The following is a 12,981-nucleotide window of genomic DNA, read 5'->3' as shown; positions in this document are numbered from 1 at the left end:
CCGCCATCTTTTGTGTACTTTCAGGGACACCCAGTCGCCGGCCTGAGGCGGTGATCGGGCGGGCGCTGGTCTGTCGTCTGGGATCACCGTTGGTTTAGCCTGTCGGAAGATGGCGACAGCGTAGGTGGAGGGCAGAGAGATGTTTCTCAGGGTGGGGGGGTCCCCTGTGTGGCCCTCTAAGGTATGTGGGGGCTCAGTGTTGCGTCTGAGGCTTTGAATGCCCCATGATGGACCCAAATTTTTTGGTTCGTAGACATCTGCTTGGTTCTGGAGTGGGGGTAAATCTTCGACATTGGGAGGCAGCAGGATTTTACAGTAACTTCGCTGGTATTTAAATATTAATGTATTAAAACTTTTATCTACAATGGCATTTAATTCAATATTCCATTCATTAAATATCAAATTTGATGTAAAAAAATAATACTGCACTATTACACACTCACAAACATTCATGACCCACAACTCAAAGTGGATAAAACAAAATTAATTAATTATCTTATTGGATAACGACAATTTTAAGCAACTTACCAGCAGCACATTTCTTAATGCCATAAAACCAATCAAACAAAACAAACAAAAAAATACAATACAATAAACTAACAAGACAGCGAAATTACAGACCTTATCAAAAAATAAATGAATACATTTGTCAAGCCTATTTTGTTCAATCACATCTTAATCCAAAAAAATCAGCTTGAGCTGTCCTTATACTCAAATTGTCCAGGGGGGTTATCAACACAAGCTCACGTTCAGCTTCAACTCGTGGTAACTTTCTCTTCTTTTTTTCCTCACTATTTTTTCCAATTCTACCCAAGTGCTTGATCTACAAAAAAATTATCAACTTTTAAAATAACAGTGATCCAAGAAAAATTCCATGTTTTATTCTGTGTTTTTCTGTGTAGACAGAGAGGGAGCGAGAGAGAGAGAGAGGGGGAGAGAGAGAGGTCTGACCGAAGCTCGTAAAGTAGACTCCAGCTCTGTTTTGTCTTTGCTTTACTCTCAACTAGTCTGGACTAAAGATATTATTTCGTTTCGTTAACTTTGAGCCGAGCAGAATCTGTCGTGCTGTTTCTCTTGCGCTGTCCTCTTCGCGACCGACGCCCGGATATTCCAGTGGAGACGTTTGTTCTTGCAATCGGTCATAGACGCCACTCATCTCGGAGTGGGAGTAATTGATACGCAATTATACTTCAATCGGAAACCAGATATTGCCGTTTTGCCGCTGTTCTCATTAGCCAAACGGTGGGTTCTAAGTGGTCGACTCGTGACAAAACAACATCCAAGCCACAATGTACGCAAGGAAACCACTGACACGGAATTGGGAAAGGTTTCTCATTTATTCAAGGAGCGTCGAGTAGACAAGCGTATCGTCGCTGCTAACCTATTCATCTGTTTGCCCGCACAAGTTTGTCTTCCCCCTTCTTAAGGTGCTGAGACACACCAAGGTAGTAACGCGATGCAGGAATAAATAAATCAGGGGTGCTCACCGCATCTCTCTCTCTCTCTCTGGCTCTTTCCAGACACATCATGACGGAGCTGATTGAAACGGAGCGGCTGTACGTAGAGGAGCTGCAGAGCATCATGGAGGTACGCGTCAGTCCCGCCTCATCTCTTAAACAGCAGGCTAGGCGGAAGCTGAAGGTATTTTGTGCACGATAAGGAAAGAGTCACCTTTGGTTGAGTGATCACGACTGGCTCGCGACCCCACTGCCTCGAACACGGTCTCCCTCGTGTTCTCAGCGGTGCCGCTGCGTATTTCAGGTGTATGTTTGCCCTCCACGTGCCGGTTTTTGGAAAATGAGACATCCAGATATAGAGTATTGTTTGCAAGGAGAGACTCAAACAAGCCAATGGAAACCCACATAGGAGCACATGGGTCATCTGAATTCTATTGAGAGCACGGGCAACATTCTATCCTCACACGAGAAAGAACCCTGCCAGCCGTGCCGGTTTGGCAACGCGCGCATGACGATTCCCGCCAGGCAACTCACCCAATTTCACCAACTGGGATGGGACAATTACAGTGGGAAGTCAAAACCACAGATACCAGTGGCAACTAAAACTCAAGAATATTTGAACAAACCGAAAACCAGGAGGCCATCGAATTGGCGATAGCAACTCTTCCCTGCCCGGAACACCCGGTGCCAGGGTCTTATACCAAGTCCATCCAAACCATCCAATGTGTGCGTTCCATTAGGAAATATCACTGAATTATTGTTTGAATTATGTTTCCAGGAAGGGCTCCACTTCGAAAAAGATCACGATTGAGCATTAGAAATTCCCAAGTTGCTTTCGGGGCACGATCGATACAATCCAACGCCGACCGACTGGGAAGATCCCTGCATTTCAGCAACCCAGTAGGCCCCCGTGCGCTGGAGAGCACAACTCTTTAGCGTTTCCTCTTCTATCCCATTCAACCCGCACCTCGCGTGTCAACGGATGGACCCGTCGTTTCAAAAAAAATAATTAAATCATAACCTCCATTTGAAGCCCAAATCCCCGTTTCCCCGTTTGAACGCGCCGAGCGATTTCTCAGCGAGATTACGAGCTGACAAAGGGGGTCAAACTTGGTCCTCATGGTACTTAGGGCGTCCATTTAAATATCCGTATTGAAGGCGTGGAATTGTATCAGTGCGCCGTGTGTAACCGCGGAAGAATTAAGCTTTGAGTTTGGCGATCAGACCCAGCCGTGCGTTTGAAATGATCAGCGATAGCGCTCTGCTGCCTGGCGGTGGAATTTATGTTTAATGTCCCCCCACCCTCCACCCCCTCCACCACCCCCACCTCCTCCCTCCTGTCTCTTTAAAAATCTCCTGTATCCACAACCCACTCCCTCCATTTTTTCCCCCCTCTTCAAACATCAACATCACCTTTATCAACTCCCGGCCTGTCCCACCTCCCGATTCTATCTTAAACTTTCCCTTCCCCCACCAACGCCGCCGCCTCCACCCTCCCGCCCCCCGCTCCCCCCCGCAGGGTTATTTCGCCGAGCTGGACAACTCGGAGCTCAGCCACCTCATCCCCCCGTCGCTGGAGAACAAGAGGGACGTGTTGTTCGGCAACCTGCCGGAGATTTACGAATTCCACAACCGGTGAGTCGGGTGTGCGCCGACGCCGATCGCATATCGCACCTCCACCCGCCGCCCGCACCCACCCGCCCGGGCAAGCAGCCGCCTTCCGGGTTCCAGTCGCCCCGGCCGTGACAACAACGGAAGGCCAAGCGGCAGCCTTCATAGCAACACCCGGTGAACGTGTTGTGGAGCCGTGTCTCCCAACCCCGGTCCCGCCTCCGCACACTTGACAGTGAGATGATGCTGCGGTGCACTGCTACCCTGCCGCGACCCGTACAACACTGCCCTGATTATTATTATGGCTCCATTTCTGCCTTTCAGTGCGAAACTTCAGCTTGTTCTGACGAGCACAGAGCCGCTGTCCCGAAGCCGGGCTGGCCAATTGGTGCGAGCCTGCGCCGCTTCGCCCCCGCGGCGCGAGAGCTCGTTCCCGTCACTCGTCTGTTTTGTGCGGGATTTGGAAAAAAAAAAGACCGACGGGCACCAGCGCGTCAGCGTAAACGACGGAGGACTTCCTTAAACGGCCGCCCCCCCCCCCCAGCGGAAAGCCCTCCGCCGTCTGCGTTCCCACGACAACGGCCCAAAGTTAACACTGACCTTTGTCCTTTTCGGATCGCCCGCAGCGCCCGTTCTCATGGATCCTCCATGAGGTCAAGGGTTACACAGGGTGTGTGTGTGTGTGTGTGTGTGTGTGTGTGTGTGTGTGCGCGTGCGCCTTCCTGTGAGACACGCGCTCCCGGCGGGGCGTCGGGTTGGGGTTTGCTGATAACACATTTGAATGCACGTTAGGCAAATCCCACACAAAGGGAAGCCGGGGCCGCAGTTCCGAGGGAAGTGGCGAGCAGCACGTTCAACACATAGTTCTACTTTCTCCTGGAACTCCACACCGAGCTATTGTTTCTTTCGCCCGCCCAGTTTCACTCACTTTTCTCTTTTCTACATCATCACCGGCCTCCCCGCCCATTTTACCCGTTACCATATCTATGGTCCACCCCCCCCCCCCACACACACACACATGCTCACACCCAAACACAGTTTACTCCCCCTTTGTCTGATTTGACATCGTCCGATCGTACATACAAATGGCTGTTTGGCCCGCGACACCTTTTCCCAGCCGGGAAATGAAACGCCGCACGCAGGCGCGTTCCCGTCCGCCCTGCCGGTGACGTCCCGGCAGGAAAGCCCGCTCATGATTCATGGCATTCCTCGATAAAATCGCCTAACGTCTCTTTTGCGACCCAACTGCAGGACGTTTCTGAAGGAACTGGAGAACTGTGAAGAGAAACCCGAGCTGGTGGGAACCTGTTTCCTGAAAAGGGTGAGGCCTTTCCCCGTCCCGGGCGTCTCCTCTACTGGGATGTTATCGTCTGATGTTATAAAGACAATATAGCGGTAAAATGTAAAATGTGGAAGGAAACAATGTTTATGCAAAATGACATTTTTACAGACGGTCTAGCAAAAGTTGAACATCTTAAGCAGGCGGGGTGGCAGGGGTGGCGACCGCTTGTAGCGCGACACAGCTGCGCCATTTGAGGGAACCTCATCATTTTCAGGAGGAAGAACGTCTGGTTTCTGCTTTAAAATCCGCTCCTGTATAAAAAACCCACAGGTGCTGTAGCCTCTCCGAACCAGGACACATTCGGCTATTTCAGAAGTTCCCTGAAATTGGGACCGGTCCCGTCACCCCAGTCAGTCAGCCAGCGAGGTCGATTCCTCACCACCACCTCAGTCCCTCTGCCGAGTCCCAATCAGAGTGAAATTTACACTTTTTGTTTGTCTTCTATTTGGTCCGATTGGGCCGAAGCCCGCTGAGATACGGTTTACGCTTTAAGGGATTGCATTGTGGGTGACGTAGGAGCCCTGGTTACGCATGGTGGAGGCGGGCGTGGCGAATCCTTTCGGGGACGCAAATATTTTGACTCAGTTCACTAAAAAGTTCACAAGTTCACTGATCCGCTCACCGGATTGCAAAGCGATTTTCCGGTGATTCTCACGTTCGTGAACGAGTCTTTCTTGCAGCGGATCCATTCAGTTAGTCCTACCTGCAGAAGAAGTCCGTGCAGGAAGTCTGCTGGCGTATAAAGGTGTTAACAAAAGCTTGACACCCCACGTTTGCCCCCCCCCCCCCCACAATAAATCATGGTCTACGTATAGGCTACATGTCATTTAAGAAATGTACTACGATGTACTGCAGCACATGAGTCCCTGTCTGTCCAGGATTGTCCCAGCTAGGTGTCCTGAGTCCCGAGAAATATCTGTAAAACACTAAAATGTTCAGATTTTCACAAAAACAACAACAACAACCAAAAAATATAATAATAATAATAATAACAATAATAATAATAATAACAATAATAATAATAATAATAATAATAATAATAATAATAATAATGATAATAATAATAATAATAATAATAATATAATAATTCATATACTTGAAAATGCTCTGCGCATTGTATCGGTCACACTCTGGGGAACCACAGACATAAAATATTATATTAATACGGCCAAACATAAGCTCTCATAATAATAATAATAATAACAATAATAATAATAATAATAACAATAATAATAATAATAATAATTATTATTATTATTATTATTATTATTGTTATATAACATACATACAGAATTCAAATGTTAACTGTCTAAAATAAAAATGTTGAATATAAGGACTATAGAGAATATAAAGATTCTCTCGTATTTTACTCTTCTTTTTGCTGTCGCCCCGGTTGTTTATTTTCCCGTAAATAATAAATGTCACAAATTTTTAACCTTTCAAAAAAAAAAAGGTTGGTGCAGCTCAACTTTAAAAACATTTATTATCAGGAACTAAAAGAACTGGCGGAAACAGTTCCGAGCCGTTTCCTCCCGTTCTTCAGGTTCCTTCACCGATTCCCTTCGCGGACGACCTCCCGCGGCGGCTTTTGGCGCAAGGGGCAGACTCAAACGAACGAATCGTTTGGGTTGAGTTTTCAGTTCAATCTGTTCACTTCAACGATTCGGTGAAAAAGAACAAACCGTTGGCGAACGACCCGCCGCTGGCGCAGGGCTAGGGGAGGGGGTGGAGAGGAGTCGGTGTGTTATGGACGGATCGCTTAGGAGAGCCCACACATGTTGCCCGTTATTGCTTGATTCTAAATGTTAGAAGGTGTCTGTCTGCTACCCAAGTCCACAGAGTACTGCCTCCCGCTGTCTCACTGCAGGGAAATCTCTTAATGGTTGGAGGTTCCCACTGCCAGCCCGTGGCGTGTTTACATTTCAAGGCCCCCTCACGCCACGCGTGGGATGGAGCGGGCCTTGAAGCGTAAACAAATGCCCGCCCGCAACCAATAATACACAGCATGTTTGGTTTACTTCCTTCCTCCTGCTTTGGTCCGCACCAAAAGGGGTAAACGCACCGTAGCTCCATTCAAATGAACGACACGGTGCTTATATGAGAGCGCCCTTAGGAGCCAGTTGGTGGCCAATGATACAGTCATACAGCCAAATAGCCGACCGCGCCTCTACACCGCCCTGCAGATGGGTTGGGCTTGAGATCAGCTCTTTACCTTGTTGCCCCTTTTTGGTCACCCTCTTCCTCTTGTCGCCTACGTCTGCCTTTCTTTAGAAAGAGGAGCTTCAGGTGTATGAGAAGTACTGTCAGAACAAACCCCGCTCCGAGGTCCTCTGGAGACAATGTGGAGACAGCCTCTTCTTTCAGGTAACACGCACACACGCGCTCACGCACACACACACACACACACACACACACACACACACACACACACGCGCGCGGGCAGGCCAAGGCTGCCAAAGAGCGAGAGCTTCGTTGACCCGACTCCCCACGCCTGACTACCCGCCGGCTCCGTTCTAGTTTCCATAACTGTTTGATTAAACAAAGCGCAGTACAGACGTTGAACACCGCCGCCGCTCCCCCTTAGAGGCGCAGCCTTGGAATGTCCTTCTCCCTAAGCTGATAATGACACGCGTTGCTGGATGCGACCACGCCTGGTTGGCTCTGACGGTCTGACTGAGAAACGGCTGATTCCATTATCCCGGCGAAAGCGTTGAAGGCCGTGTTTACGTTTTGCACAATGTTCCGCACGGCGCAAAGAACCCGGTTGAAACGGGTGAATCTACCGCCATTGTACTGCGTTCGCCGCCGGCACTTACGCAGACGCCGTGCGCCGAGAATGAATCGAGGGGTAGGCCGAGCAAACCAATCAGCGTCTTTACAGACCCTGTTAACCTCGCATTTCCTAATCTGAGGTCCTAATGGACCTTTGACCCAGAGCTCTGAAAAATGTCGATGAAAGATAGTGGAAAATTGCAACAAAAACGATAACGAAGCAGGCCTGCGCGGCCTGAATAATAGGTCGCGATAGCGGCGCGACTCAGACGCGCGACCCGAGACCCACGGTCGCAGTATCTGCGAAAGCCGCGACAACGTGTGAGGACGCGTCAACGCAGAAGCTCCTTCCAGCCGATATCGGGGAGGGGGGCCAAAGCACTGACGACGCCCTCCTGCGTTTGTTTTTCTTCCGCCGCCACCGTCCATGTTCGATGTCCTTGGCGACAGGAGTGCCAGAAGAAGCTGGACCACAAGCTGTCTCTGGACGCCTATTTACTGAAGCCTGTGCAACGCATCACCAAGTACCAACTCATGCTCAAGGCGAGTGCCCGCCGTCACAAATGCTACGTCACACCACTTCCTGAACCCTATGCACTCGGCGTGTATACGGCAAAGGCTTGTTTTTTTTTTTGCTGTGTGTGTGTGTGTGTGTGTGTGTGTGTGTGTGTGTGTGTGTGTGTGTGTGTGCGTGTGCGGGAGGTGGGGGTAATATCCATAAAACTGTTGATTTACTCGCTGGGATACTTCAAAGGCCATGTGCGGTCACACGCTCGACCAGTCTCGTGCAGATAAACACCGAAGGTATGTGGTAGGAAATCATCCTGCAGTGGGAGCGTTTCTCCAGAAAGGCCCCGGCTTCCGCCGACGTTCCCCGCGTGAGGCGGAGACGCCGGCTGTTGCCCGGCCACTCGTCTGTTAGACTTAACCCAATCACCCCTTCTAAATCAGCCGACACCAACGTGAATGATTAACTCCTCCAGTCTCTTCCCCTCCATCGCTCCCCCAGCATTCCCGAGTGACAGCCTTTATCCGTTGATGCAATACGCCCCCCGAGCCTTTCGCAAGGCGTCTCTCCCCTCTTGCCCCCCCCCCCCCAGCCTCCTTCTTCCCTAGTTGCTCCTTTGTCGCGTGTTTTACCTCCCGCACGTTTCTCCCCTCACCCCTTTCTCCCTCTCGCCGTCTCCAGGAGATGCTGAAATGCAGCAAAGGGGAGGGCACGGCGGAGCTGGAGGAGGCCCTCGCCACGATGCTGGACATTATCAAGTCCGTCAACGACTCCATGCACCAGATCGCCATCACCGGCTTCGAGGTAACCTCGCTACGCCCAGCGTGTCGCCTTCGTCGTCGTCGTCGTCATCATCATCATCATCTTCACCCCCCATTATCGTAATCTCCCACCCCCCCGGAACTCACAAAATGTCAACAGTGTCATTAATCCTGCAGTTTTAATGCACATAATGGCCCTAGAGTCAGATCACTGTGATGCCATCATGCCTAATAAGGTAATTGTGGGGCAGTAGCTCGGGAGGTAGAGTTGGTCGGAAGGTTGCCGGTTCGATTACCGGCTCCTCCTGGCAGCGCACTGATGTGCCCTTGAGCAAGACACTTAACCCCCTGACTCCTCCCCGGGCGCCTCTATATGGCAGCTCACTGCTCCTAGATACGTCGGCTACTAGGATGGTAAAATGCAGAGAAATTGCAAATTTCCCCGTTGTGGGAGTGATAAGGTATAGGAAAAATTCCTAATTAGGCTGCGAGTGGTTCATCCCACTCGCATGCTTTGGAAAGCAGTGACTCACACAGCGGTCGGTCATACCGCTTCAGGGGGATAGTCTGGGTCCATGCTTTCAGAGTCAAACTCCCAACACTTGAATGAACGCCCACATCGGGGATGCATCATGGACTCTAATCTAAGCAGGGGGTTCAGGTTAGGGTTAAGTCACTGAAGTGGAAGTGCATATGCTGCACTATTCTCTATATATTTAAACGTGTGCATAGCCTTTTATATTGTATGACATGGGTCATTTGGGAGTCTTTCCACCTCGCCCCCTCTCGTACCTGTGCTGCCCAACTCGCGGGTGCGCTTGGCTCAAACACTTGCAGCGGTGTTTGTGTTTATTTGAGGATATATTTATATCCTATATATTTAAGTATTCATATTTTATATAAAATTCTTATGATGATTGGAATTATTATAATGAAAATAATAATAATAATAATAATAATAATAATAATAATAATTATTATTATTATTATTATTATAATTATTATTATTATTATTATTATTATTATTATTATTATTATTAGTAGTAGTAGTAGTAGTAGTAGTAGTATATATGAATATTTATCAACTGTTTTATTTGTATTATTATTATTATTATTATTATTATTATTATTATTATTATTATTATTATTTCCATTATTTCCATTATTATTCATTATTATTCAATATTTAATTGCATCTATTTGTATGTATTTCTTTGTATCTACTAATTGAAAACGATTATTGATTTATTTTCTTTCTTTTGGCGTCTTGAGTCTGACCCCGCCTGAACGAACAACAATCCCAACCAATAAAGTCTGATCTTATCTTACGTCTCACGTCGACCGTGGCCGCACACGGGGGCCGGGACGCCAGTCACTGGACGCGTAAAAAAAAAAATAAAAACGAGCTCCATCAACCGGCGCGTCATTGCCCAAACATTGACTCAGCCGACTTGCATAACTGTGATCAAAGTGGAGATACGATCTCGCCGCCTCGGTTTCGCGTTTTACTGTCACACCATGTCGTTCCATTTGTGACGTTCCAGGGAGAACAATACTCGCCGCCGAAGTTCACAACAACGATGTGAGATGAAGTATATGTATAAGTATTGGCCTCATCTCAGCTAAGTGTCTTTCCCACGTTTACCGTACACTCTCACCCTCACCTGGAAATAGTGAACCCGCCTTAGATGCTGGTTCGGTCAGTGCAAGGGTCCTCAAGGTGGAGTCTGGGGGCCTGCAGGGGTCCACAGCAAAATGATTCATCGTTAAACTTCAACGTTAGAGGTGTATTCACGGTTTTATAATTATATTATATATATAAAACCGGATCTATAAATATAAACAGAAAAACATATATAAATTACATATACAGTAAATATTTATTTTAAGGTGCACCGTTAAAAAAGACTGGTCGATCGTAGTTTCACTGTTATCTCACTAACGCTAGTAGGGGCAGCATAGACAATCAAATACACTAATATTTTCAGATCCAGAGACAAAATCTCATCAAACGCGATCAGTGGCCCAACGTCAACGCCAAATTTAGGGTCCTTGACGAGAACCGCTGCTCCCATCGTCCCCCACACGCCCACTGCGGTCCTATGACGTACGGGGGCCAAGCGTTGATTTGTATCATGGCTGCGGGTCCCTGTGGTCAAAAGTCTGGATGGTGGCTTCAAAGATCCTCCGCCTGGAGAGGACAGCGGGGTTTCGGGGGCGGAGGAGCACGCAGTGGGACTATCTGACGGGAAAAAACTTTGAACGATTTTTACTTGAGACGTCGCTCCCGGGGGCCGTGACAGCTTCTCTGTCACGCAGATAAACAATATCTCCCGCGTGCCCCCAAAAAAAAAAACCCCAATCTGGAAATAAGTTATGACAGTTTAAAATGCGCCACGGCAACGAAAACAAAACGAGGCCGAATCCTCCGGGGGGGGGGGGGGGGGGAGCCAGATCTGAGCGAGCGATGGTATCACGGAGGCGTTGTCGGCGTGGGCCAGGCAGGAAGTGTCAGTCTGATGGAGGGTCTTTGAAGGTCCGTGGCACTGCCTGGTATCAGGTGTTGGGTGTTGGGTGTGATTTCGGAGTCTTTTTGCTATGCGAGGGATCGGCGGCTCTGCGTCGGTTTTTGTCACGGGAAATTGTTGCGGGGGGGGCCCCCATCGTTCATTGGCACGCGTCCCATCCAGGCTCTCGCCGTTTCTCTGCACTCTGATAAACAGGAAATAAAAAACCCCCAAAAAACACTCATCTCCCGCAACAACAAAATATCGTGGAAAATCCGAATTCCCCAGAGTGAGTCTTTCGATCACAAAGCCGTGGCTGGTGTACGTCCAACCGGGTTTTTACGGCAAAACAAACGATACGGCGCTGCATTAGCATCCTGAACATTAGTGGCTCAGTTCCTGCCTTCACCGTGGGGGTTGAGAGTAACCACCGTGCCCTTCCCCACAGGGAAACCTGAGTGAGCTGGGCAAGCTGCTGATGCAGGGATCCTTCAACGTGTGGACGGACCATAAGAGAGGCCACAGCAAGGTATGGACGGTGGATGGTAGATGGATGGTGGATGGATGGAGGGATGGATGGATGGATGGAGGGACGGACGGACGGACGGACGGAAGGATGGATGGATGCCTGGGTGGATGGGTGGATGGATGGATGGAGGGACGGACAGATGGATAGATGGTTGCATGGAGGGATGGACGGACGACGGACAGACGGACGGAAGGATGGATGCCTGGATGGATGGACAGGTGGATGGATGGATGGATGGATGGATGGAGGGACGGACGGATGGATGGATGGTTGCATGGAGGGATGGACGGACGGACGGACGGACGGACGGAAGGATGGATGGATGGGTGGATGGATGGATGGATGAACGGACAGATGGATGGACGGGCGGATGGATGGACGGGTGGATGGGTGGATGGATGGATAGATGATGGATAGATGGATTGATGGATGGATGGATGGATTGATGGATCGACGATGGATAGATGGATGGAGGGACGGATGGATGGATGGTTGCATGGAGGGATGGACGGACGGACAGATTGACGGAAGGATGAATGGATGGCTGGATGGATGGATGAACGGACAGATGAATGGACGGGCGGATGGATGGACGGGTGGATGGATGGTGGATGGATGGATGGGTGGATAGATGATGGATAGATGGATGGATGGAGAGACAGACGGATGGATGGATGGTCGCATGGAGGGATGGACGGACGGACGGACGGACGGACGGACAGACGGACGGAAGGATGGATGGATGCCTGGATGGATGGATGGATGGATGGATGGACGGACGGACAGATGGATGGACAGACGAACGGATGGATGGACGGAAGGATGGATGGATGCCTGGATGGATGGTTGCATGGAGGGATGGACGGACGCACGGACGGACGGATGGATGCCTAGATGGATGGGTGGATGGATGGATGGATGGGTGGGTGGGTGGGTGGGTGGATGGATGGGTGGATGGATGGATGGGTGGATGGATGGATGGATGGATGGATGGATGGATGGATGGATGGATGGGTGGGTGGGTGGGTGGATGGATGGATGGACGGATGCATGGATGGATGGATGGATGGACGGATGCATGGATGGACGGACGGACAGACGGACGGACGGACGAGCGCTGGGGGCTTCTAGATAGAAGCCGGTGGACGGGCTGGACAGAGGTGGGCGTAGGGAAACGTCATGGAGGACAGACGGAAGGATGGATGCCTGGATGGATGGATGGTTGCATGGAGGGATGGACGGACGGACGCACGGACGGACGGATGGATGCCTAGATGGATGGATGGATGGACGGGTGGATGGATGGATGGACGGATGCATGGATGGACGGATGGACGGACGGACAGACGGATGGACGGAAGGATGGACGGATAGGTGGATGGGCACACGGACGGACGGATGAACGGGCCGTTGGACGGACGGGCGGATGGGTGAGCGCCGGGGGCTTCTAGATAGAAGCAGGTGGACGGGCTGGACGGAGGCGGGCGTAGGGAA

At 49.9% G+C, this 12,981-nt stretch overlaps 1 protein-coding gene across 6 annotated transcripts in view; it reads left to right on the top strand.

The window, feature by feature from the left end:
* Nucleotides 1-12,981, top strand: part of mcf2l2 (MCF.2 cell line derived transforming sequence-like 2) — a 102,503-nt gene that overhangs the window by 53,982 nt on the left and 35,540 nt on the right. For all 6 annotated transcript variants that reach the window (XM_080009325.1, XM_080009328.1, XM_080009324.1 and 3 more), the window contains exons 16-22: nt 1,521-1,587; nt 2,977-3,092; nt 4,320-4,389; nt 6,682-6,774; nt 7,633-7,725; nt 8,372-8,494; nt 11,407-11,487. In XM_080009325.1, the coding sequence (XP_079865451.1) occupies nt 1,521-1,587; nt 2,977-3,092; nt 4,320-4,389; nt 6,682-6,774; nt 7,633-7,725; nt 8,372-8,494; nt 11,407-11,487 (643 nt within the window). The remainder of the gene's footprint in view (nt 1-1,520; nt 1,588-2,976; nt 3,093-4,319; nt 4,390-6,681; nt 6,775-7,632; nt 7,726-8,371; nt 8,495-11,406; nt 11,488-12,981) is intronic.

Source organism: Zeus faber, assembly GCF_960531495.2.
Source record: "Zeus faber genome assembly, chromosome: 1".
NCBI lineage: Eukaryota > Metazoa > Chordata > Actinopteri > Zeiformes > Zeidae > Zeus > Zeus faber.
This window is presented reverse-complemented; position numbering and strand designations above follow the sequence as displayed.